This window comes from Mus musculus, chromosome 11 (genome assembly GCF_000001635.26).
Source record: "Mus musculus strain C57BL/6J chromosome 11, GRCm38.p6 C57BL/6J".
NCBI classification, from domain to species: Eukaryota; Metazoa; Chordata; class Mammalia; order Rodentia; family Muridae; genus Mus; species Mus musculus.
Window position 1 is genome coordinate 97,745,045 of NC_000077.6, and position 22,103 is coordinate 97,767,147.

Genomic DNA, 22,103 nt, shown 5'->3' on the forward strand with positions numbered 1-22,103 from the left:
GACACCCTCAAGGCCGGGCTTTGACTTTGCCTCCACATGAAGTACTAAAATGGCGGCAGCGCCGCCGCTTCGGGAGGGGAAGAGGGGCCGGCATGAGAAGAAGCTGGAACATACCATCTCCACCCCGGGGGACAGAGGAGTAACGCGGCAAAGGGGAAAGGAAGTCCTGCCTAGAAAACCAGGGACCGCCCCCTCGCTCCACCCAAGCGTGGATCTTCCCACTCCCCTGGGCCGACGGCTCGCTCCACCCGCAAGGTACGCCCCCTTTCCCGGGGGCCAATCAGAGGAGCAGGCCGGGAATCCTAGGTTTTATGAATGGGCCGCGCGCCCACCCACCTGCCGCCTAGCCTCCTCTATCCCGATGGTCAAGTTTAGACACCACTAGCATCTGTAGACGCGTATTGTAATAATCCTTTCATTCTTGCTCCAAGAAATCTCGAATAAACTGCCCATGGTTTATTATGTAATTCCACTTGGTCGAAGGGTCTCTGTATCCGACACAAATCACAGGTCAACACTTGGGATATCAAGACTCAGTACCAGGCACGTGGTAGATCGCTCTACACAGTTACAAAAATAAATGTAGCCTTTATTACCAAGTAATAAAATAAAAGCCATAATTAACTATAACATAGGGCAGAAGGATGAGATGATTAAATGAATAATGTTATATTGTCTGGGGAGAAACTGAGTTTTAAGAATTACAGTGCCAGCCGGTCGTGGTGGCGCATGCCTTTAATCCCAGCACTTGGGAGGCAGAGGCAGGCAGATTTCTGAGTTCAAGGCCAGCCTGGTCTACAGAGTGAGTTCCAGGACAGCCAGGGCTATCTATACTGAGAAACCCTGTCTCAAAAAGTAACAACAACAATAATTACAGTGACTGGAATTTTAGTGCTTAAATCCAAACATATTTTAGGAGAAATTAGGAACTGGTAGAACAACGAAATGGCTTAATATATGAATTAAGAGCACCTCTGAGGGCCAGATGGTCTGTAATCACAGCTCCAGAGACTAAAACAGGAGATCTACAGTTTAAGGTCAGCTACCGCTAGGGTGAATCTGTCGTCTGTTTAAAAAGCACCTAGAAGTTCCCTGGTCAAACAAATGAGGGCTTCTGGTGAAAGAATAGAGAAAGGAATGGCAGTAAAGACATGGGTGTGGCCCCTTGAGTCTTGTCTTAGATTTTTAGTTATTACAGGATAAAGGCAGCTGGAGGATGGGGATGGCCTAACCGCAGCCAGCACTCAGGAGGCTGAGGCAGGAGAGCCACCATCAGGCTGCCCTGGACCAGCAAGGGCCCTGTATCACAGACAAACCACAAAGCAGCAGTGGCAGGAGCAGCAACTGTGTGTGGTCAGAGGAGCTAAAGTGCAGGGTCACCGTCAGCTCCCCGGTCCAATCAAAGCTAGCCTGAGCTACAAGAGACCCTGCCTCAACAAACAAACAAATAAAAATTAGCCAGAAAGCAAAAAGCTTCCCAAGTATTTTCTTTCAGGAGTCATCGGACAACATGGGTCCTGATTCCTGCCCCACTGGGTGCCCACTGTAGGATGCCGAGGAACAGAGGAGGATATGTATGTCCCTTGGCAGGTGTGTCCTTCCTGAAGCCAGTACATACCTATAAATGTAGCCTAACACATTTGTAGAGGACAAAGTCATGTCCAAATGACAAAGAAGGTCAGTATCCCTCTGTTACCAGTAACTACTGTGTTACTTTTCTGACAAGGTCATCCAACAAAATGTTCTCCCAAGGCTAACTTTTTTAAAGCAAATATAGAACTATACATTTGTATATACACATCACACCATTACAGCGTAAAGCCCGGGTGGGTAGCAGTTCACTTAGGGCTTTTGGTTCTGTTTTCTCTTCCAGCTTCTTCAATTCTTGGCTCTTCCTGATGCTTGGCTATCCTGTCACATAATCTACTAAATAAAGTCAATGTTTGTTTATCCCAGTGAGCACCGTCCATCTGGGTGGCTCTTAAGAGAGGCCTCTGGAAGTCTGATCCATTCATTCAGGTGGGAGGGAAGAGGGATAACAAGCATCCAAGCCGTCCAGTGGCAGCCACTAAAACACAGTCAAACCCCACAGTGCATCCACATCCAGCCAAAGTTCCTGAGGAGCCCCGATTCAGGTCACATCAGTGTTTAACGGATGTGAAGTGTTTCAGGAGTCAGTGGACAAAGGGCACTTGAACAGTGGTGGGTTCTCATCTGTACAGGAAGCCATCTGAACTCTTATAAAGAGAATTTTAAGGAGTCAGTAGCCTCCCTGGAAAATTCAGGCAAAACAGTACAAGAGACTGGTTCTCATCTCCTCATGAAGTTCTTCTCCAGGGCCACCGACGTCCGCTGTAGGGAATGGATGTTGCGCTTCACGCGGTCCTCCAGGGAGGAGGTCGACGCACTCTCCAGCTTCATGCGGCTAGGGAAGGAAAGACAGGGGAGTGGGGAAAAAGGACATTTCAACTGGTCAGCCCTGGCAGAATCAGAAGAAACAGGTTTGCAGCCAGAAAGGAACTGTAGAAATACAAGTTCTTTTCAGCCCACATAGACAATTTTCAAAGGACTCCATCTGGAGCCAGGGCTTTTAAATGTCCATAAGGGAAAACTCATCTGTTTTGGAAAACAAGTCAAGTTTCATTGGAAAAAGGTTTTCTGAGCCACAAATTTTTACTTAAAAGGAAGGCCAAGGAATTTCAGTGATTTGGGAAAAATACCAATTACTTTTTCTATGTCAAGTAAAAATGCTATTATCTGGTTAGAAACTGGGAACAGTACCAAGAGTGGTCCCAAGGCTGAGTTCTGAGGTCTCTGGACACAGACAACAGCACCACCAGCCCCAGCAGTGGGCCAGCTGCCACATGACCTCGTGGAGCCCATGCAGGTGGGGCCCAGGTATGAGCAGTCACTTACTGGAGGAACTTGCCGGACCGAGAGTCCAACCTCTCCAGCCTGTGCTCCCGCTCGTCCTCCCTGGCGTGCCTCTTGAGGGTGTTGAGCCTCTCCTCCTCCCTCCACTTGGCATTTTCCATCATCTCCTGCCGTTTCCGCTCTAGTTCCTCTGCTGAGAGTTTTCTGTTGAGCACAAAAACAATCCCAGGTTCTATTCCTTCCCCAGCAAAACAAACAGGACAGAAGCAGCTCCGCATGCAGGCAGGTCACAGGCTTGCCAGCTCGGGTCCCCAAGAAGGAGCAACGCCATGCTTAGGTGAGTTTCCTTCCTTCTGATGCCTCAGGCAGATGGTTCCAACCAAACCATGAAGACTTCAGTGAAGGATTTCATAATCACACTAAGTAATCTCTAGGATAATTATTTTAAAACAACTATGAAATAGACTGAGAGCTAGTCAGGAACCTAACCTTATAATACGTTAGTCACTGCACCGCTAAGAGCTTACAAAACAAAGGACCGGGCCATCCGCGTGACTATTGCTATTTCACACTCCATAAGAGATGCTTACAAACCCATGGATAAAAACCAAAGCAAAAACAAAAGCCCATGGCTACAAGTTGAGACTGGCTCAAGAGTACTTGCTGTGCAAGGCTGAAGTTTTGAGTTCAAAGCCACAGCTCCCCTGTAAAAGCTGAGCACAGCCACACATGCCTGGATCCCTACCATTAGTGGGCAAACCAGGCAAACCCCAGGAGCTGGCGGCCTCTTAGCTTGGCTACCACTGAGCTGCAGACTCAGTAAGAACCCGGCTCAGGGAATAAGGTCGAGGTCAATGTCCTCCTCTGGTCTCTGTGTGTGAGCAAGGCTGTACACGACACACACGCTCATGGATACAACCCAAGAACATAAGGTACCACCTTGGGATGAAGCTAGATGCCAGCAACCTGACTTAACTTGATATAATAGGTAGGGATATAATAGGTAGATCGGCTTCCCTGGCATCCATCCTAAATGAAGTTAGAACAAAAAAAGGAAGTGATGAACCAGATTAGTCACCACTTAACAATGTCAGACATCCAAATCTACTGCTTCTAAAATAGGTATGTTACAGTTTGTACACAGTTTATGATACAAGACTTTAAAGGGAAAAATGACGGAGTTCTGCTTTTTAAAAAGTGCCCATTTGGAGAAACAAACTAAAATATTAAAACCTGACATTTAGTTATCCATAATAACTATGCTTCCTGTAAAAAAAAAAAAAACAAAAAAACACTAAGCTGGCTAGCCAGGCATGGTGGCAAACCCCTTTAATCCCTGTCTCTGTCTCAGGAGGCAGAGACAGGCATCTTTGTGAGTTCAAGGCCACCCTGGTCTACATAGTGAGGGCCAAGACAACCAGGGCTACACAGAGAAACCCTGTCTATAAAACAACAGAAACAAAAAAGCACTTTCTAACTGAGAATGGTGGCACTTGCCTATAGCCAGAACTTGGGAAGTGGAGGCAGGAAGATGATGAATTTGTGTGAGGCCCTGTCTCAAAAACAAACAAACAAACAAACAAACAAAACCCTCAATCACAGCTCCACTAAATAAATACATAAAACTGATTACGCAGGAGGATTAAGAGAATTCCAGACCAGCGGGGCTTCAGAGGACACTCCATATAAAACCCATGTGGTGTAAGCGCATGTGTGTGTGTGTACATGTGGAAGACCAAGGCCAAAGTCAGATGACATTCTTCCACCCTTGCTCCACCGTAGTTTTGAGTCAGGTCTCTCCCTGAATTTGGAGCTTATCAGCTCAGTCAGACAGGCTAATCAACAAGCCCCAGGGATCCAGTTGGTAACAGCCCTTTTTATTTTTTTAAATAATTCCTTTTTTTTAAAGATGTATTTATTTATTACATGTGTGTACACCGTAGCTGTCTTCAGACCATCCAGAAGAGGGTATCAGATTTTTGTTATAAATGGTTGTGAGCCACCATGTGGTTGCTGGGATTTGAACTCAGGACCTTTGGAAGAGCAGTCGGCGCTCTTGGTTGCTGAGCCATTTCACCAGCCCGGCACAGCCCTTTATACCTAGTGAGCTATCTCTCTAGCCCTAGTTTTTTTGTTTGTTTGTTTGTTTGAGACAGGGTTTCTCTGTATAGCCCTGGCTGTCCTGGAACTTACTTTGTAGACCAGGCTGGCCTCGAACTCAGAAATCCGCCTGCCTCTGTCTCCCGAGTGCTGGGATTAAAGGCGTGCACCACCACGCCCGGCCTCTCTAGCCCTAGTTTTTTTGTAATCTTTTTATTAAATTTGTGTAGGTGAGTGGGTAGGTGTACCTCGGTGCATATATAAAGGTCAGAGGACAACAACTTGTTTTTCCTCTATATGGGTACTGGTGATCGGACCCAGGATGTCAGCCTTGGTAGCAAGGCTTTTCCACTAAGCCATCTGGACAGCCAGATTTTGTCTGTTCGGTGTATCTTACGAGTAAAAGCTGACCAGAGGGGTGTGGCCACTGGTGTCCACACCTCTCAGAAGCTGAGGTAGGAGGATCACAAGCTCATTGTCAGCCTAGTGCACAATGCAAGACCCAGGATTACACCAAGCTGAGCGGAACGGGATATAGTTCAGTTGGACCAGTGCTTGCTCTGAATGAACAAGGCCCTGGTTTGATCCCCAACACCACATAAATTGGGCGTAGTGGCATATACCGTTAATCTTAGCATTCAGGAGATGAAGGCAGACTGACCAAAAGTTTAAGGGTCACCCTTGATTATATATTAAGTCTGAGGCCAATAGCCTGGAATACATGAGCCTATGTCTGAAAAAAAAAAAAAAAATCAGAGGACTAAAGGAAACCAGGTACATTACCAACTTCCCTGCTGCCAGCAGCCTCTAGATGCAGCCTTATGAAGTCCAAACTGAAGAGGGCCTGACTTACCTGGTGTACCCAGAAGCATGCCGCCTCTGGTAGGCCTCCTTCTTAGGTGATGGGCTGTCTCTCTCTTTCCTGTTTACCTTAGAGGTATGCCTGCAATAGACACAGAGAGACAAGCCTTTTCATATGGAACTCCCATAAAATAGAACCCAGGCAGGGGCCAGCAAGATGGCTCAAAGGGTAAAGGCACCTGCACCAAGCCTGGCAGCCTGAGTTCAATTTCTAGGAATCCACATGGCAGAGGTCAGAACCAACGCCCTCAAACTGTTCTCTGACCCCCACAAGCATGCAGTTGCACAAGGGTGTAAACACACACACACACACACACACACACACACACACACACACACACACACACAAAGAAAGAAAGAAAGAAAGAATTTTTAAGTATAAGCCAGGGCCTCAGCAGTTAAAATTTCCTGCTAGATAAGCACGAAGACCAGAGCTCAGTCCCAGTTCCCACACAACAAGTCAGGCACAGCCCTGCACATGCCTGTAAGCCCAGCACTGAACAGGATGGGGTCAGGAGTGTCTGGGGTCTGAAGGCTTCCAGCCCAGCCAAGAAGAAAAACAGTGAGCTCTGAATTAGGGAGCCGCTGCCTCGATGGAATGCGGTAGACAGTGGCAGATACCTTCTTTTGCCCTCCCTACATGCACAAGTATGTGCACCCACACACACACATGTGTATTCACCACACATATACATGATAGACACACGAAGAGAAAATATAACCCAAATAGGAGAGGAAATTCTGCCAGCCCATTATGGTCCTGCAAGTGTAATTCATTGTGACTACACTGTGACTGCACCATGACTGAACCATAACTACACTGTGACTGCACCATGACAGTACCATAACTACACTATGACTGCACCATGACTGTACCATAACTACACTGTGACTGCACCATGACTGTACCATAACTACACTGTGACTGCACCATGACTGTACCATAACTACACTGTGACTGCACCATGACAGTACCATAACTACACTGTGACTGCACCATGACTGTACCATAACTACACTGTGACTGCACCATGACTGTACCATAACTACACTGTGACTGCACCATGACTGTACCATAACTACACTGTGACTGCACCATGACAGTACCATAACTACACTGTGACTGCACCATGACAGTACCATAACTACACTGTGACTGCACCATGACTGTACCATAACTACACTGTGACTGCACCATGACTGTACCATAACTACACTGTGACTGCACTGTGACTGCAGTGTCTACACTGTGACTGCACCATGACAGTACCATAACTACACTGTGACTGCACCATGACTGTACCATAACTACACTGTGACTGAACTGTGATGGCACTATAAATACACTATTACTACACCATGACTGCACTGTGACTGCACCGTGACTGTACCATGACTACACTGTGACAGCACTGTGATGGCACTATGAATACACTGTGACTACACCATGACTGAACTGTGATGAGACCATTGCACCGTGACCTCACCATGACTACACTGTGAATACAACATGACTGCACAGTGCTATACAGTGACGGCCCCATGACTGCAACATCACTGCACTGTGACGGCAGAGGAAATAAAGCTGAGACATCTAAGGATGGATTTGATGAACACCACCCAAGGCAAGCCCTGCTGTGACTCGGCCCTTAGAGTCACAGATTATTTCCCATGTAATTCCCATACTCACGGTTTGCTGGGCCTTGGGGACCGGGACCTTCTGCTGGGGGATCGAGACCTCCTGTCCCGGGGCCTCTCTTCCTTGGTGCTCTTCTTGCTGGCATGCCTGGGGGGTGAGGAGCTTCTTGACCGGGAATTGTTCTTTATCGCCCTCTGTTCACCCAGAGAACCCTGCAGCCCCCGGTTCCGGTCAGAGTCCCTCACCTGGATCATTAAGACGAGCAATCAGTCACAGGAAAACCTAGCTGTCCACACAGAAACGCAGTAAAGCAGGGAAAGAATAAAGGATCTTTAACGCGCCAACAGTAACCATGTGAGCACACAGCTGCATGGAGGTGTGCAGGCCATACCTGAATCCTAGTACTCAAAATGCTAAGCTAAGTACCCTGAAAGTTTCAAGACCAGCCTGGTCTGCATACGTCAATTATGGAGAGTTCTTGGCAGCATGCTAAGTGCTCCAACTCGTGATCTCTATCTATTTAGAGGACTCTCAGAAAGAGTTTTGCAAAGGGCTCAAGCATAAGGAGCAGGCTTGGTCTCCAGCAGCCCCAGCCTCCACTATCCAAACTCCCCAGTTATCTGCAGGTGTGAAAGGGGGGGATACCTTGGACTGCAGAGTCCCACAGTCACTCCCTCTGAAAAGCCCACATCTCTACCTGTAAGCCATATCCAGGGACTTTGGACAAAACAGGAAAGGAATTTGCCATCTTCTTTTGAGACCTAAGAGATGAAAACATAGACACATTCACTGAAAAAGAAAAGGCAGGCAAGTCCAGTTAGACTCTCTCCTGCTGAGACCAGTCTCCCAGCACCCAGCTATCCTGCCAGGGCTTGGCAGCACCCTGCTCTATTTGGACTGTCTTCACTGGAAGACACATCAGCACAGTCGAGTTTTTCCTGTGAAAAGCTGTGGGCAGAGCTCTCAGCCTCCGAGCCTGAAGACACTCTCCTCTCAGCCCATGCTGCTATTCCGGGGACTAATCGTGAGTCAGCAGCGACAGCGCTGACTGTCCCTTCGGGAAAATGCAGAATGGGCCCACAGGTTCCATTAATCCATTTTTACAAAAAGAGGGAGAGAATACAGAAAACCCCCTTCGGTACCAAGGACTCAAGCTGAGATGAAAGCGTCTCGTCAGATCTGGGAGGCGAGTGTCCACCAATGCAAGAGTGCACCAAGAGACACAGACTTAGTATTTCCAAGGAACGCTGATGTCAGAGGCCAAGCTCTGCGCTGCGGAGTGCACACTGGCGTGCTAGCCATCAGGACAGGTGCTCAGTCCTCCCGGGGCGTGGATGAAGCCGTGGCTAGGAAGGCTGCGCTGGGGAGCTGGCAGCGCCTGCTTACCGGGCCTGGCTCTGCTCATCCTCGCTGCTGGAGCCACCGCTGCTGGAGCTTCTGTGTTTGTGCTTCCTGTGCTTCTTCTTCTTCTCCTTCTTCTTCTTCTTCTCCTTTTTCTCAAGGCTCATTTGCAACTGGGAAATGCCCAGAATAGAATCACATGAGATTACTGACCCCGCTGTTAGTACCTGGCATAGGGAATGGTTCACATCCAAACAGGCCCAGGACGTTGTCAAGGTATCCATGCTGAGTACAAATGCACCCCAGACACCTTCTGAAAAAAATTCCAATCCACATTTAAAAAATTATTATTATTGGGAGCTGGAGAGATGGCTCGGAGCTAAGGAACACAGGCTGTTCTTCCAGAGGACCCAGGTTCAATTTCCCACACCCACATGGCAGCTCACAACTGTAATTTCTGTTCCAGGGGATCTGACACCCTCATACAAATATTCATGCAAGCAAAACACCCAATGTAGCCGGGCGTGGTGGCGCACGCCTTTAATCCCAGCACTTGGGAGGCAGAGGCAGGTGGATTTCTGAGTTCGAGGCCAGCCTGGTCTACAAAGTGAGTTCCAGGACAGCTAGGGCTATACAGAGAAACCCTGTCTCGAAAAACCAAAAAAAAAAAAAAAAAAAAACACCCAATGTACATAAATTATAAATAAGTAATAATAATTGCTATTGTCATCACTCTGTCCCTCTGGCATGTCTGCCATTCACTGGCTGACTATACTTGTCACCAAGCCTGATGACTGGGGTTCAGTTCTCACTCAGATACCATGGCAACATGCACATAAACACACACAGGAAATGCAATTAAAAAAAGAAAAAAAAAGAAAAAAACTGAAGACATGTAGTTCTTTCCAAACCAAAAGGAAAGAAATCTTTGTTTTGGTTTGGCTTGGTTTTTTGGTTTTTTGTTTGTTTATTTGTTTGTTTGTTTTGAGACATGGTTTCTCTGTGTAGCCCTGGCTGTCCTGGAACTCACTCTGTAGACCAGGCTGGCCTTGAACTCAGAAACCTGCCTGCCTCTGCCTCCCGAGTGCTGGAGGAAATAAATCTTAATTAAGGTACTAAATTAAGGTTACCCAGAATCACCAGGACATAGTATCTAAAACACAGAACTTAAGGGGGGGGAGAGATGGTTCATCAGCTAAGGGAATCTGCTGCTTTTCCACAGAACTTGAGGTCTATTCTCAGTATCCACATCCAGCAATGCACACAAGCCTGTAACTCTAGCTCCGGAGGACCTGATGCCCTCTACACCCCATATACAAGTAAATAGCAAGCCTAGTAATCCTGTCACTCAGGGTGAAGGAGGACTGAGGTCCAGACTGGCAGGGGCTACAAACAGGACTCAAATAGGTCTCAACACAGAAAGAAGTTACAGGGCTAGAGAGATGGCTCAGTGGTTACGAGCACTGACTGCTCTTCAATTCCCAGCAACCACATGGTGGCTCACAACCATCTGTAATGGGATCCAATGTCCTCTTCTGGTGTGTCTGAAGACAGCGACAGTGTAGTCACATACATAAAATAAATAAGTCTTTAAAAAAAAAGAAATAGCCGGGCATGGTGGTGCACGCCTTTAATCCCAGCACTCGGGAGGCAGAAGCAGGCGGATTACTGAGTTCGAGGCCAGCCTGGTCTACAGAGTGAGTTCCAGGACAGCCAGGGCTACACAGAGAAACCCTGTCTCAAAAAACCAAAAAAAAAAAACAAAAAACAAAAAACAAAAAACAAAAGTGAGTCCAGCCAGGCAGTGGTGGTGCACACCTTTAGTCCCAGCACTGGGGAGGCAGAGGGAGGGGGAATCTCTGTGAGTTTGAGGCCAGTCTGCTCTACAGAGCAAGTTCTGGGATACTGGGAAGAAAGAAGGAAGAAGAGCAGGAAGAGGAAGAGGAGGAGAATAGGGGATGAAGAGGAAGAGGAGGAAGAGGAGGAGGAAGGAAAAGGTGGAGGAGGATGTGGAGGAAGAGGAGAAGCAGCAACAGCTTCTGCTGCTAAAGGAGGGGCTGGAGAAATGACTCAGCACTTAAAAGCACGGGCTGCTCTTCCAGAGGACCAGGGTTCCATATAGCAGTTCACAACATCTGTAGTTCCAGGGGATCTGATGCCCCTTTGCTGCATCTTCAAGAACCATGCATGGACACAGTGCAGACACACACACAGGCACACAGTGCACACACACACATACACAGAGGCAGGCAGCCGTTCCCATGTCGGTGCGTGTTCAGAGCATGACTTACCAGCTCTTTGATTTTCTTCATTTTCACAGGATTGTTCAGCACTTCTCTTTTTTTCTCCTCCTCTTTCTTCCTATATAGAAGAAAGAATTTTAATGGCTTTTTTTTTTTTTGCATAGGAAATTTTGTTATCCTCATCACCAAATTCTACATAACAACTCCTTTCAAACCTCATGCACAGCTAGGCAGGGTTACACAGCAAGAACCCGTCTCAAAAAAACAAAACGAAGCAGGAGATGTGCTTGTCACACAACACAAGTGTCTCAGCATCCACCTTGCAGCACCCAGGTAAGAAAGCTGAGCCAGGCAGGTGCGGTGGCACACGCACACCTTCAGTGCCAGCATTTGGATGACAGGTGTGAGTCTGCAGTAGGCCTGGCCTGTACAGCGACCTCTAGGCCAAACAAAGCTACACAGTAAGGTCCTGTCTCAAACCAGTGACAACAGAGGAACGTAGACAGAGCAGCACACGGCCATAAGCCTAGCATGCTGGAGGCAGTGACAGGAGGATCCTGGGCTTGCGGGTCAGTGTAGATGCACAAGCAAGCTCTAGGTTTAGCAAGAGGACTCAAAACCTGAAGTCAGAGGGCTGAGTAGAGAGCAAGTTCCTACAAAGGAACATGCTGCCAATCCTGTCTGAGTTCAAATTCCTAAGGCCATATGGTGGAAGGAGAGAACCAACTCCCAAAAACAGTCCTCTGACCTCCACACACACACTGTGGCATGTATACACATGTGGGTTCTCATGCACATGTGTGCACACACAAATGAGGTAAGAGTGATTGGGAAAGATCTAACCTCCAGGTAAGCACACATACGCACCTATGTGCACTAAACACATGAGGCACACTCATCCATAAATAAATAAAAGGACGTGGGCTGACGGAGAAGGAAGGAAGCCTGTTTGCTGGCTATGCATCTGCAGTGCGTAAGTGTAAGGTCAAGGGAGTATTCACCTCATTGCCAGGGAACTAGCAAGTGCTTTGTCACCTTGCTTCTCCCTCCTTTTTAACTTTAATAGGATTTTTATTATTTTTAATGTGTGTGTGTGCGCGTGCGTGTGGGTACAGATGCCCGTGGGTGCCAGAAGCCTTGGATCTCCCTGGAGCTGGACTTACAAAGCTCTGAACTGCCTGGCCTGGGTACTGAGGTCCACACACAGGTCCTCTGCAGGAGCAATGCGTGCTCTTAACAGCAGAGTCAACCCTTAGCCTCCCACCCCTTATTTTTGTTTAAGTTTGGTGGATAAACCTAGTCTGGCTTGGTGCACTTGCCAGTGTGCTTCCATATGGCCTACAGCAGGCATCTTCACAGGCTTTCTCTCCACACCCAGAAACAGGGATGCCCATAAAGCAAGAAAAACGCCAGACCTGGAAGAGTCCCCAGGCCTCCCTGTCACAACCCTTCTCAACCTCCCAGCAGTACCTTATGATGAAGAGAGGGTCTTCCCGGATTTTGCTGGCCATGTCAAGAAGGGAATTGGCGCCCGACGGGGCAAAGATTGAGCCTGGGAGGAGTCCTGTCTCAGAAGAGCAGCCAGCTTCCCTCTCCTCCATCTTCTCAAAAACATACTTGTCAATGGGGCGCCCCAGCAAGTACTCATCACGGTTCACCATGCCACCCGGACCTTGGTACATCCAATCCAACTTTTCTTCTTTTTTCCTGGTTTAAAACGGAAATAAAGGAGAGAGAAAAGGAGAGGGAGAGAAGAAACACATATTCATTCAAAGGAAGGGGAAGGTAGGTCCTGTTGAGCTCCACACAGGACCTGAGCTGATCAGCACTGGGCCCCTCTGCAAATCCCTACCACAGGCCCAACAGCATTTCTGACTTGGTAGACAAGAGGCAACGAGGCTTACGGACGAAGAAATACTTCTCACAATCCATGAGGAAAATTCAGAATCATGGATCTTTACTTAGTTACCTAGTCTCCTCTACCAAGCTTACACATTACACCTCCTTGCGAAAGCTCGCGGCCTATCCTGGCCCTTGGCACAGTGGCCCCAGTGGGACTACATGTTTGAGAAAAGGGGGAAAGGATCAGAGATACCTGTTTAGTAAATGAGCTTGCACTTGAAAACCAAAAGAAAGTAAGATAGTAAACGATGCTTTAACACAAAAGGAGGACTCTACATGATGTCACAGCATCATGCTTAACATTGTTTCTTTCCTTGTGGGAAGAAAATGTGGTTTTAAGGGCTGGTGAGATGGCTCAGTGGGTAAGAGCACTGACTGCTCTTCCAGAGGTCATGAGTTCAATTCCCAGCAACACATGGTGGCTCACATCCATCTGTAATAGGATCTGACACCCTCTTCTGGTGTGTCTGAAGACAGCTCATATAAATAAAAATAAATAAATCTTTTTTTGGTTTTTCAAGACAGGGTTTCTCTGTGTAGCCCTGGCTGTCCTTGAACTCACTCTGTAGACCAATCTGGCCTCGAACTCAGAAATCCGCCTGCCTCTGCCCTCCAAGAGATTAAAGGTGTGCGCCACCACTGCCCAGCTAAATAAATCTTTAAAAAAGAAAAAGAAAAAAGAAAAAAAGAAAAACAAACCTACATAAAGAACATGTCTAAGATGATGGCCACACTGCACCTTGTGTGCCTGCTGTTCATAGGGACAGTAAATAAGTTACAGTATATTACGTGTAAGCAGGTTCTCATCACATCTCCTGTGCCAGAGAGATGAGTAAGGGCAGAAAGATGGAAAGGTTTCTCAGTGGCTACTGTGTGAAGTCCAGAGGTCAGTGCATTGTGGGGTGTGTGACTAAGTGACTGAGAGATACTCAGAGGCAATGAGTTTTTGGGGGACAAACTGAAGACCAATTAGCATGACGAGGAATGCTGGTGCCAGACAGCTGAAAACCCTCAACATGCAAAAGGAAGGGGTCATGTGCTGCTCGGATGGGAAAGAAGCTCGCCACTATCAGAAGGGGGCGGGGAGTGCAGGGACTGGCAGGAGAGCCAGTGGCCTGCAGGGGAAAGGAACTAAGAGAGAAAGGCACACACACGCTGTCTGCTTTTGAGATAGTGTCTCACCATGCAGCCAGCCCTCCTGAATGTTTCACCGAGTCTTAACTCACCCTGGCCTAAAACACTTCTGAGTGGTAGAGTACTTGCCCACCAGGTATGAGGCTCTGAGCTTAATAAACAATAGAGAGTGGGTGGGGGAGGCCAGGGTACCTCTGAGTTCTAGAGCTGGGCTCCAGAGACCTTGGCTTCCAGGTTTGCCATAAGCCAAACTAAGGGATTCTGGACAGGCTGCTCTGTACCTGCATCTCTATAGCACAGCCACCAACCACTGCCTCTCACTGATTCCCTGAGGCTCTAATGAGAAACTATTTGAAAAAAAAAAAAAAAAGCATGTAAAAACAGAGTAATGATCCTGTACACGTTTGGTTTTGCTAACATGAAGGGTATAGAGTAGGTCTCTGTTAAAACTGCACATTCGCTTCACCCAGGGCGATGTTAAAATACACAGAAGGCACATACTGGCAGAGGTAGGAGAAGCAGGAATTCAAGGGGTTCTGCGCTACATTTGAGGCCTGCATGGGCTATGTAAACTATCTCAAAGGAACAAACAAACCAGGCCAGAAAGATGGTCCTGTGGATAAAAGTGTTTGCCACCAAGCCTGACATCCTAAGTTCAGTCTCTGGAAACCACATGGGGAAACGAGAGGTACAACTCTAGCAAGCTGTCCTATGACTTCCACACACACAGAGAATTGGGGACTTAGCTCAGTGACAACAGTACTTGTCTAGCAAGAACATGGTCCTGAGTTCAGTCCTCAGCCTGGGGGTGGGGGTGGGGATTACAGAAAAGGATAGAGAAACCCCACCACAGATCCCCCTAGTCTCTTGAAGTCCTTTCTACCCCACAGGAACTCCATGAGATAGGACTGCCCATCTTCATCTATTTAATGCAAGAATCAAATAGTATTACTGCAACCATGTAACACTATCAGCAAATACTAAGACAACAGGCTATTGATCTGTGGTAGAATGCTTGCCTAGCATGCTTGAGGCCTTGGGTTTGATCCCTAGTTCCAAAAGGGATTTGGAGATTTACAACATTATGTATATGAGGGGTCTTCTTTGTTCCAAGAACAATGCACTACAAACACAGAAAAGATCATCTGAACTTGGGCTGGAGAGATGGCTCAGCAGTTAAGAGCACTGGTTGTTCATCCAGGGGTCATGAGTTCAATTCCCAGCCACCACATGGTGGCTCACAACCATCTGTAATGGGGTCTGATGCGGTCTTATGCTATGCAGGTGGTATACATGCAGAGAAAGCACTCATACATATACAAAGCACTCATACATAAATATTAAAAGATGACCTGGGGTTGGAGAGATGGCTCAGCGGTTAAGAGCACTGACTGCTCTGCCAGAGGTCTTGAGTTCAATTCCCAGCAACCACATGGTGGCTCACAACCATCTGTAATGGGATCTGATGCACTCTTCTGGTGTGTGTCTGAAGACAGACTGCAATGTACTCATATAAATAAAAAATAAATAAATCTTTAAAAAAAAAATGACCAGAACCACGAGAGTGGAATGAATCGTTAAATCAATAGTGTTCACTTAGATAAAGTCAAAGCCTATCACTATACAAAGCATTCAAACCCCAAATGGACAGGTAAATCATCCACAAAAGGTAGGTAGGGTCCCTACCAACTGCCAAGGGTTCAGCAGGGCCAGCCTGCCGTTCTGAGTCCTGAATATCGTTTTTCCCCCTCTTCTGTCTTTTCTTTTAGATGCTAACCAGGCCTAAGTGTGCTTTCTTTAGCTCTTTGGCCTGCCCAAGCTTTTTCTAAAGATCCCCTCCCCACCTTGTGGATGTGTATAGCCACGAAGCTCACTTCCAGGCCAGCTTATCCCAAACAGTATGGCTTCTGTCCCTTTTGTTTCTCCATTCTCCCCCTCCAGGAGATTTATATAGTTCATCTGCCTTGATTTTAAACCCTTAACAATTGTCCTCAAACTTAAAAAAAAAAAAAAAAAAGATCATGGAGACAGGAAACTTGCAATCTCAACGCTTAGGAGGCTGAAGCAGGAGTAGACCAGTCTGGACTATGACATGAGACCCTGTCTGTACTCTCTAAACAGCTGTGTAGGGGCCGGCATGATGGCTCAGCGGGTAAGAGTACTGACTGCTCTTCCGAAGGTCCTGAGTTCAAATCCCAGTAACCATCTGTAATGAGATCTGATGCCCACTTTTTTTTTTTGGTTTTTCGAGACAGAGTTTCTCTGTATATCCCTGGCTGTCCTGGAACTCACTTTGTAGACCAGGCTGGCCTCGAACTCAGTAATCCGCCTGCCTCTGCCTCTGCCTCCCAAGTGCTGGGATTAAAGGCGTGCGCCACCACGCCCAGCCTGATGCCCTCTTCTGGTGCATCTGAGGTCAGCTACAGTGTACCTATGTATAATAATAAATAAATATTTGGGCTGGAGCAAGCAGGGACTGAGCGAGTGGGGCCAGTTGGAGCCAGCAGAGGTCCTAAAATATTCAATCCCCAACAGCCACATGAAGGCTCACAACCATCTGTACAGCTACAGTGTAGCCATACTCCCATACATACATAAATAAATCTTTTAAAAAAGCTGTTTTTATTGTATGTATTTTGCCTCCACATGTGTGCAGTACTCTCAAAGGCCAGAAGAGGGTGTCAGACACTCTGAAATATAGGAGTTTTGAAGTAATTACAGACACTGGTGAGCAGCAGTGTATGATGGGAATCAAACCTGCCCTCTGAGAATTCTCTTGACCAATGAATGAACCATCATCACACCAGCCCCAAAATAAGGAGTAAATGTTTAAAAAACAACAACAAATAATTCATGTTCTTGTTCTGTTTTTGTACTAATGCTGGCCTTATTTTCTTTTTGTTGTCATGATGAAACACCCCGACAAAAACAACGTAAGGGAGAGAGGGTTTATTCCGGCTCACAGTGCAAGGCACAGCCCGTCACGCTGGAACCAAGGTGGCAGGAGTGAAGCAGCAGTCACACCGCAGCCCAGTCACGTGCTCAGCTTGCTGTGTCTTACACGGCTTGGGATCCCCAACACAGGCAGCACTCCTGCCACAGTCAAGATGGGCCTCCACTGACTAACAACCCGATAATCCCTCCCAGAGACGCCCAGAGGCCCATCTGCAGGCGATGCTGGGTTCTGTCAAGTTCCACCATTAAGTTACCACCTCCATTCCCTAAATACATGGATTTCATTTAAAAGTTCTATAAACCTCATTCACTGTAAAACATTAGAACCTCCCCAATCCATTTCTTGAAAGAATGTGATTTCCTCCCTACGTATAAGCCATGATGATATATGTCCATGTACTGAAACTGAGCCTCACACACACAACTATGGATGAAGTTAAATAAAGACCCACATGTTCCCCAGGGAACGTGGCCACATGTCACTCACCCTGAAGGCTTGCACAAGAAGCATGAACAAGGGGAAGAACTGAAATGGCACTAATACAATCTGTCTGTTGGTTCCTTACCATCCCGATCTAGAAATGCACTACAGAATGGATTCCGTGCTGTTTACCTCATGAGACAAGCAGGATAATCATCTACTGCAATTGCCCTAGAGTTTCCAAGACACTGATGAAAGGCAAAATTCAGCAAGACAGGATAACTACAACAGGATTTTACTTATTTACACACATTTACCCAATGCCCCTCAAGATGAGTCTGCAATACATTCAGAGGCCTCAGGCAGCATAAGACAGTGATTCTTTGTCATAGTCATGGTTGCCAACCGTCTCGTGGGAGCACTACCTACACTAGGTTGGTTACACATTATCACATCTGGTCCTCAACGACCCTTACAGACTTGGGTACTGCGACTTCCCGAGTTCCACTGAGATGTCAGGGCTCCTAAACCTTTCTCAGGTGTGCAACTCAGGACACACAAAACGAATCTTAGAACCAAGCTGGTCAGGCTGTATAACCCACCTGCTGACCCACTGAACTATTACGCAGCCCCTGGGTCAGGCACCCACCCTCAGCACCGCCGTTCCTACCAGAACCGCCTGCTCCTCACTTACTTGACAGCCCCAACATCCTCAGCGTAGCGCTGCATCTCCTCCCGCGCTCTCTCCTCTCGGAGCTCTCGCTGCAACTCCTCAATCTTCTTCCTCTCCGCTTCATGCTTCTGCTCCGCCTTCCACACTTTCTCCACATTGCGAAGGGTCTGCGGGTGCCAGCTCTTCTTCAGGTTCTGTGCGAATGATCAGAGGGAGCAAAGGATTCAGCGAGTGCTAAGTGGAAGGCGATGAGTCTAACTAACCCCGTGCTCTCATTTCTGCTGCTGTAGAGAAGGATTTATTTCGCCTTATAACCCCATCATCGTCAGGAAGTCAAGGAAGGAACTTCAAACAGCTAGTCAGGCTACATTCACAGTCAAAAGCACAGACATATAAACAACGCACACACGCTCAGATGCTCATGCCTGTTCACATTGCTCAGCCTGATTTCTTCACTTTTATACAGTTCAGGATCCTGGCCTAGAGGATGGCGCTACCCACAGTGGGCAGGGTCTTCTCACACTGACTACTTAAGACAATCCCCAATAGACAGAACCACAAGCCAACCCAACGGAGACAATCTCTCCCTCTCGTTAAGATTCTTTTTTTTCAGAGCCAGGTGTGGTGGCGCATGCCTTTAATCCCAGCACTTGGGAGGCAGAGACAGGCGGATTTCTGAGTTCAAGGCCAGCCTGGTCTACAAAGTGAGTTCCAGGACAGCCAGGGCTACACAGAGTAACCCTGTCTCGAAAAACAAAAACAAAAAAAAAACAAAGATTCTTTTTTTCAGATGATTCTAGATTATGCTATGTAGGTTAACCCTAACCACCACAGCCAGCCTCACTGACCCTCCCCATAGCCAGGACATGCAGTCATGGAAAGGCAAGAGATCGAGGTGAAGAGTGCAGCCCAAGAGTACTGCCTGGCAGGCATGAGGTTGTGGGCAATGTCTGTCCTTACAGTTCGAGGATGGAACAGGTCTTTTCTGACGTCCCATCAAACAGTTTCAACCTTAGACTCCACTCGCCATGCCTAAAATGCAAGTTGATAAAAGCAAGGCGGGGGAAGGACAAAGCGGAAGCTGTCTTACTTTGAAAGGCAACAGAATTCACTAGGACAGGGTGCTCACTCTTCTGCAAACAGCTCTCTTTGTATTGAGTCCCCTTATGTGCTGTGCTCAAACCTGCATCCTTACCACAAATCTAGCCCTCTCCCTCCCAGGAATCTCTCCTTGTTTCTTCCCCTTCACCCTCAATGAGGGTCTCTCCTCTCTCCTCACTCTGCTTTGCTTCAAGCTGTAATCCTAGAAGTTTCCCCGAGGAGGCAGCCTCTAAGGATAGCTGGAATAAAGCTGGCGACGTGGGAAGCACCATAAGCTGAAACGGCGCTCACAGCCACAGCGTGGCTGGAGGTGGAGGGCAAGCTGATGGAGAAGGGGGTGTCAGAGAAAGCCAGCTGAGAAGGGAGCTGATCAAACCCTTTACAGGCATGCGAAGGGCCTGCACTCCACCCTGTTGGTGGCAGAAACCAAGAACTGGCACAGTGTAGGCGAGAGGTACCACTGGCTATCACGTGAAGAATGGATTGGAAAGGTATAAATTAATTATTTATTACCAACCTCCCGGCAACCAGAGAGGTGCAAAATGGGAGACCAGCTAAGAAGACTAAATACACAAAGTGCCTTGCAGATGCAAAGCACACAGTCAGCAAAAACACAGATGTGTGTGTAATGTGTGTGCATGTACGTATACACGCAACCAGGGCCTTGCTACTTAGCCCAGACTGCCTTCAAACTGACCAGGACTGCCTTCACCACCTCCACCACCACAAACACACTCGCCCTTACTTTGTCCTACATAGATTTTCCTTTCCATCCCAAGGCACCAATGGCAACCAGGGTCTGGAGAAATTTGCAGATGTCACCATTGCATGAGAGTGCTAAGGGCACCCTGTGGCTAGACGCTGCTGAATATACAAGTTACAGGACAACTCCACCACACAGGCAACAGAATCACCCAGATTACAGGTCTCCTGGCAAGGATGGCAAGTCTGGGTTGTCAGCTTCAGTTGAGGCACTGCCTCCATCAGATTGTGGGAATGTCTGTGAGTGTGTGTTCTTGAGTATGACCTGAGAGAGGAAGGCCCAGCCCACTGTGGGTGGAGCCATCCCTAGGTAGGTGGTCTACCTGTGTAAACAAGGGAAGCTGAGTAAGGCAAGAGAAGCAAGCCAGTAAGCAGCATCCCTCCATGGTTTCTACTTCAGTTCCTGCCTCTGGGTTACAACTTGAGCTGCCTTAATGATGGGCTATAACCTGTAAGATGCAAGAAGCCTTCTCCTCCGACAGTTGCTTTTGATCTTGGTTTTATTACAGAAGTAAACTAATGCACTGTCCATAATAGACAGTTACATGAAGCACATACTAAACTAGACTAACTTTGATGGAGCCCTGCAACTTGATCCAATTAAGGACACCCGGCAAATTCAGCTTAGTGGACAGATACCCAAACTGATGTACTTATTGATTCAATTACCTTCACTTTGAGAAGATCAATAGTGTCCTAATCTAGCTCTCTGCTTCTTGGATATTTCTGCCTTATTTAAGGCATTCCTTCCCCACAAACGAACTACAGGACTTAAGAGCAATTGCCACTTAACATAAAAAAAAAAAAAGTGTTACCGATACCGAAGAAAGCTGCCTCCTCACTACACATCAAAGCAAAACACTGATGTAAGGAAGGAAACAAAGATGGAAAAGATTTGAAATGGACGCCTCTAAACGGCACAGCTCAGGATGGGAAATGACTGAAGCCCACCCTTTCAACAGTCCAGGTCCAGGATACAACTGTGAACTCCTAGCTAAAAAAGGGGGAGCAGGGGAGGCTATGTCCGAAGATAACATACACAAAATAAAGTCTACGTGCCCAAGATCTACCTCCTTCCATACCATGAGTTCAACTGTCCCTTCCCTAACCTTAGACTTCCTGGGAGCCCCCGGGAAGCCCCCGAATCAGCAAATCCTGACAACAGCAAACATTCCTCGCCGCACATCTTCCCGAGGCTCATCTCAGTCCCTCTGTGGGCTTCACCATCCGCTCCCTCTCCATGTTTATCACCCCCTTGTGCTGAAATCAAGACTTCATTACCAGGGTTACCGACTGCTACCCCCGACTTTCACCCCACCCCGGCGCCTGTGGGTCTCGGGCTCAGTCGTCGCTGCCCAGGCCTCTAGCACTTACCAGGTCTCCGCCTCCCATGATGGTGGAGACGGTTCTTCAGTCTGTGGACCTGAAAGATTCAGCGAAGGCAGAGAGGAAACCTAGGGAAACAGTTCAGAGACGGCCTCTCGGGACCTAATCCCTACAGGAACCAGCTGCCCTTTTCCCCGCCCGCTCTAGCTCGCACTTCCGGGGTGGTGTCATATGACTGCGTCAGCGTCTCGGCTCGATGACGTTTGGTATGAGCGCTAAGTCTACGTGAACCTAGAGTCGCAAGTACTTTCTACCCTCCGTCAGTTTTGGTGGCCTCTTTTTGGTTGCCTCACGTAAGCCCCTGGCCCCAACTGTTGAAAAGCCATAGGCGGGTTCTGTTGCCTTGGCAACGCATCAGGGCTCTGCCGTAGAAGCGAGACAGTGTAAGACCTCAGTATCTGCCAACTTAGGCCGCCTCCCCATCTCACCGCTACACCAGGGTTTCCAAACCAGCTTTTCGGCCAGCTCCCTCATTCCCGGCATGTTTTATAGAAATAGATGCTATCAAACAAAATCCCAAAAGCCAGATGTCATGGCACACCCCCAGTCATCTCCCACGCTTGGTAGATGGAAACTGGCCAGCTCTGGCACAAAGTTTGAGATCATTCTGGTCTGGAAATACCTATTTTTATTATTTTATTTATTTTTGTTTCCTAGACAGTGTCTTTCTATGTAAAACCCTGGCTATCTGGGGACAGTGTAGATCAGGCT

General features: G+C 47.6%; 1 protein-coding gene across 1 annotated transcript; it reads right to left on the reverse strand.

Annotated features, from left to right (window-relative positions):
- Nucleotides 1-425: 425 nt before the first annotated feature.
- Nucleotides 426-21,569, reverse strand: Cwc25 (CWC25 spliceosome-associated protein). Its single transcript, NM_026186.4, has 10 exons — nucleotides 21,381-21,569; nucleotides 18,165-18,337; nucleotides 12,529-12,765; nucleotides 11,107-11,176; nucleotides 8,861-8,988; nucleotides 8,172-8,235; nucleotides 7,526-7,719; nucleotides 5,828-5,917; nucleotides 2,917-3,078; nucleotides 426-2,425 (listed from the first exon to the last, which is right to left on the reverse strand). Exons 1-10 carry the CDS (start codon nucleotides 21,396-21,398, stop codon nucleotides 2,311-2,313), a joined length of 1,251 nt encoding a protein of 416 aa, NP_080462.2. The 5' UTR covers nucleotides 21,399-21,569; the 3' UTR covers nucleotides 426-2,310.
- Between the last annotated feature and the right edge of the window lie 534 nt (nucleotides 21,570-22,103).

Bases quoted from the DNA above. Each gene is read 5' to 3' on its own strand.
- Cwc25 (NM_026186.4), bottom strand. The intron at 11,177-12,528 runs GTACTGCTGGGA...TCTTCTATATAG, and splicing joins GACCCTCTCTTCATCATAAG to GAAGAAAGAGGAGGAGAAAA. The intron at 8,989-11,106 runs GTAAGTCATGCT...GGCATTTCCCAG, and splicing joins TGAAGAAAATCAAAGAGCTG to TTGCAAATGAGCCTTGAGAA.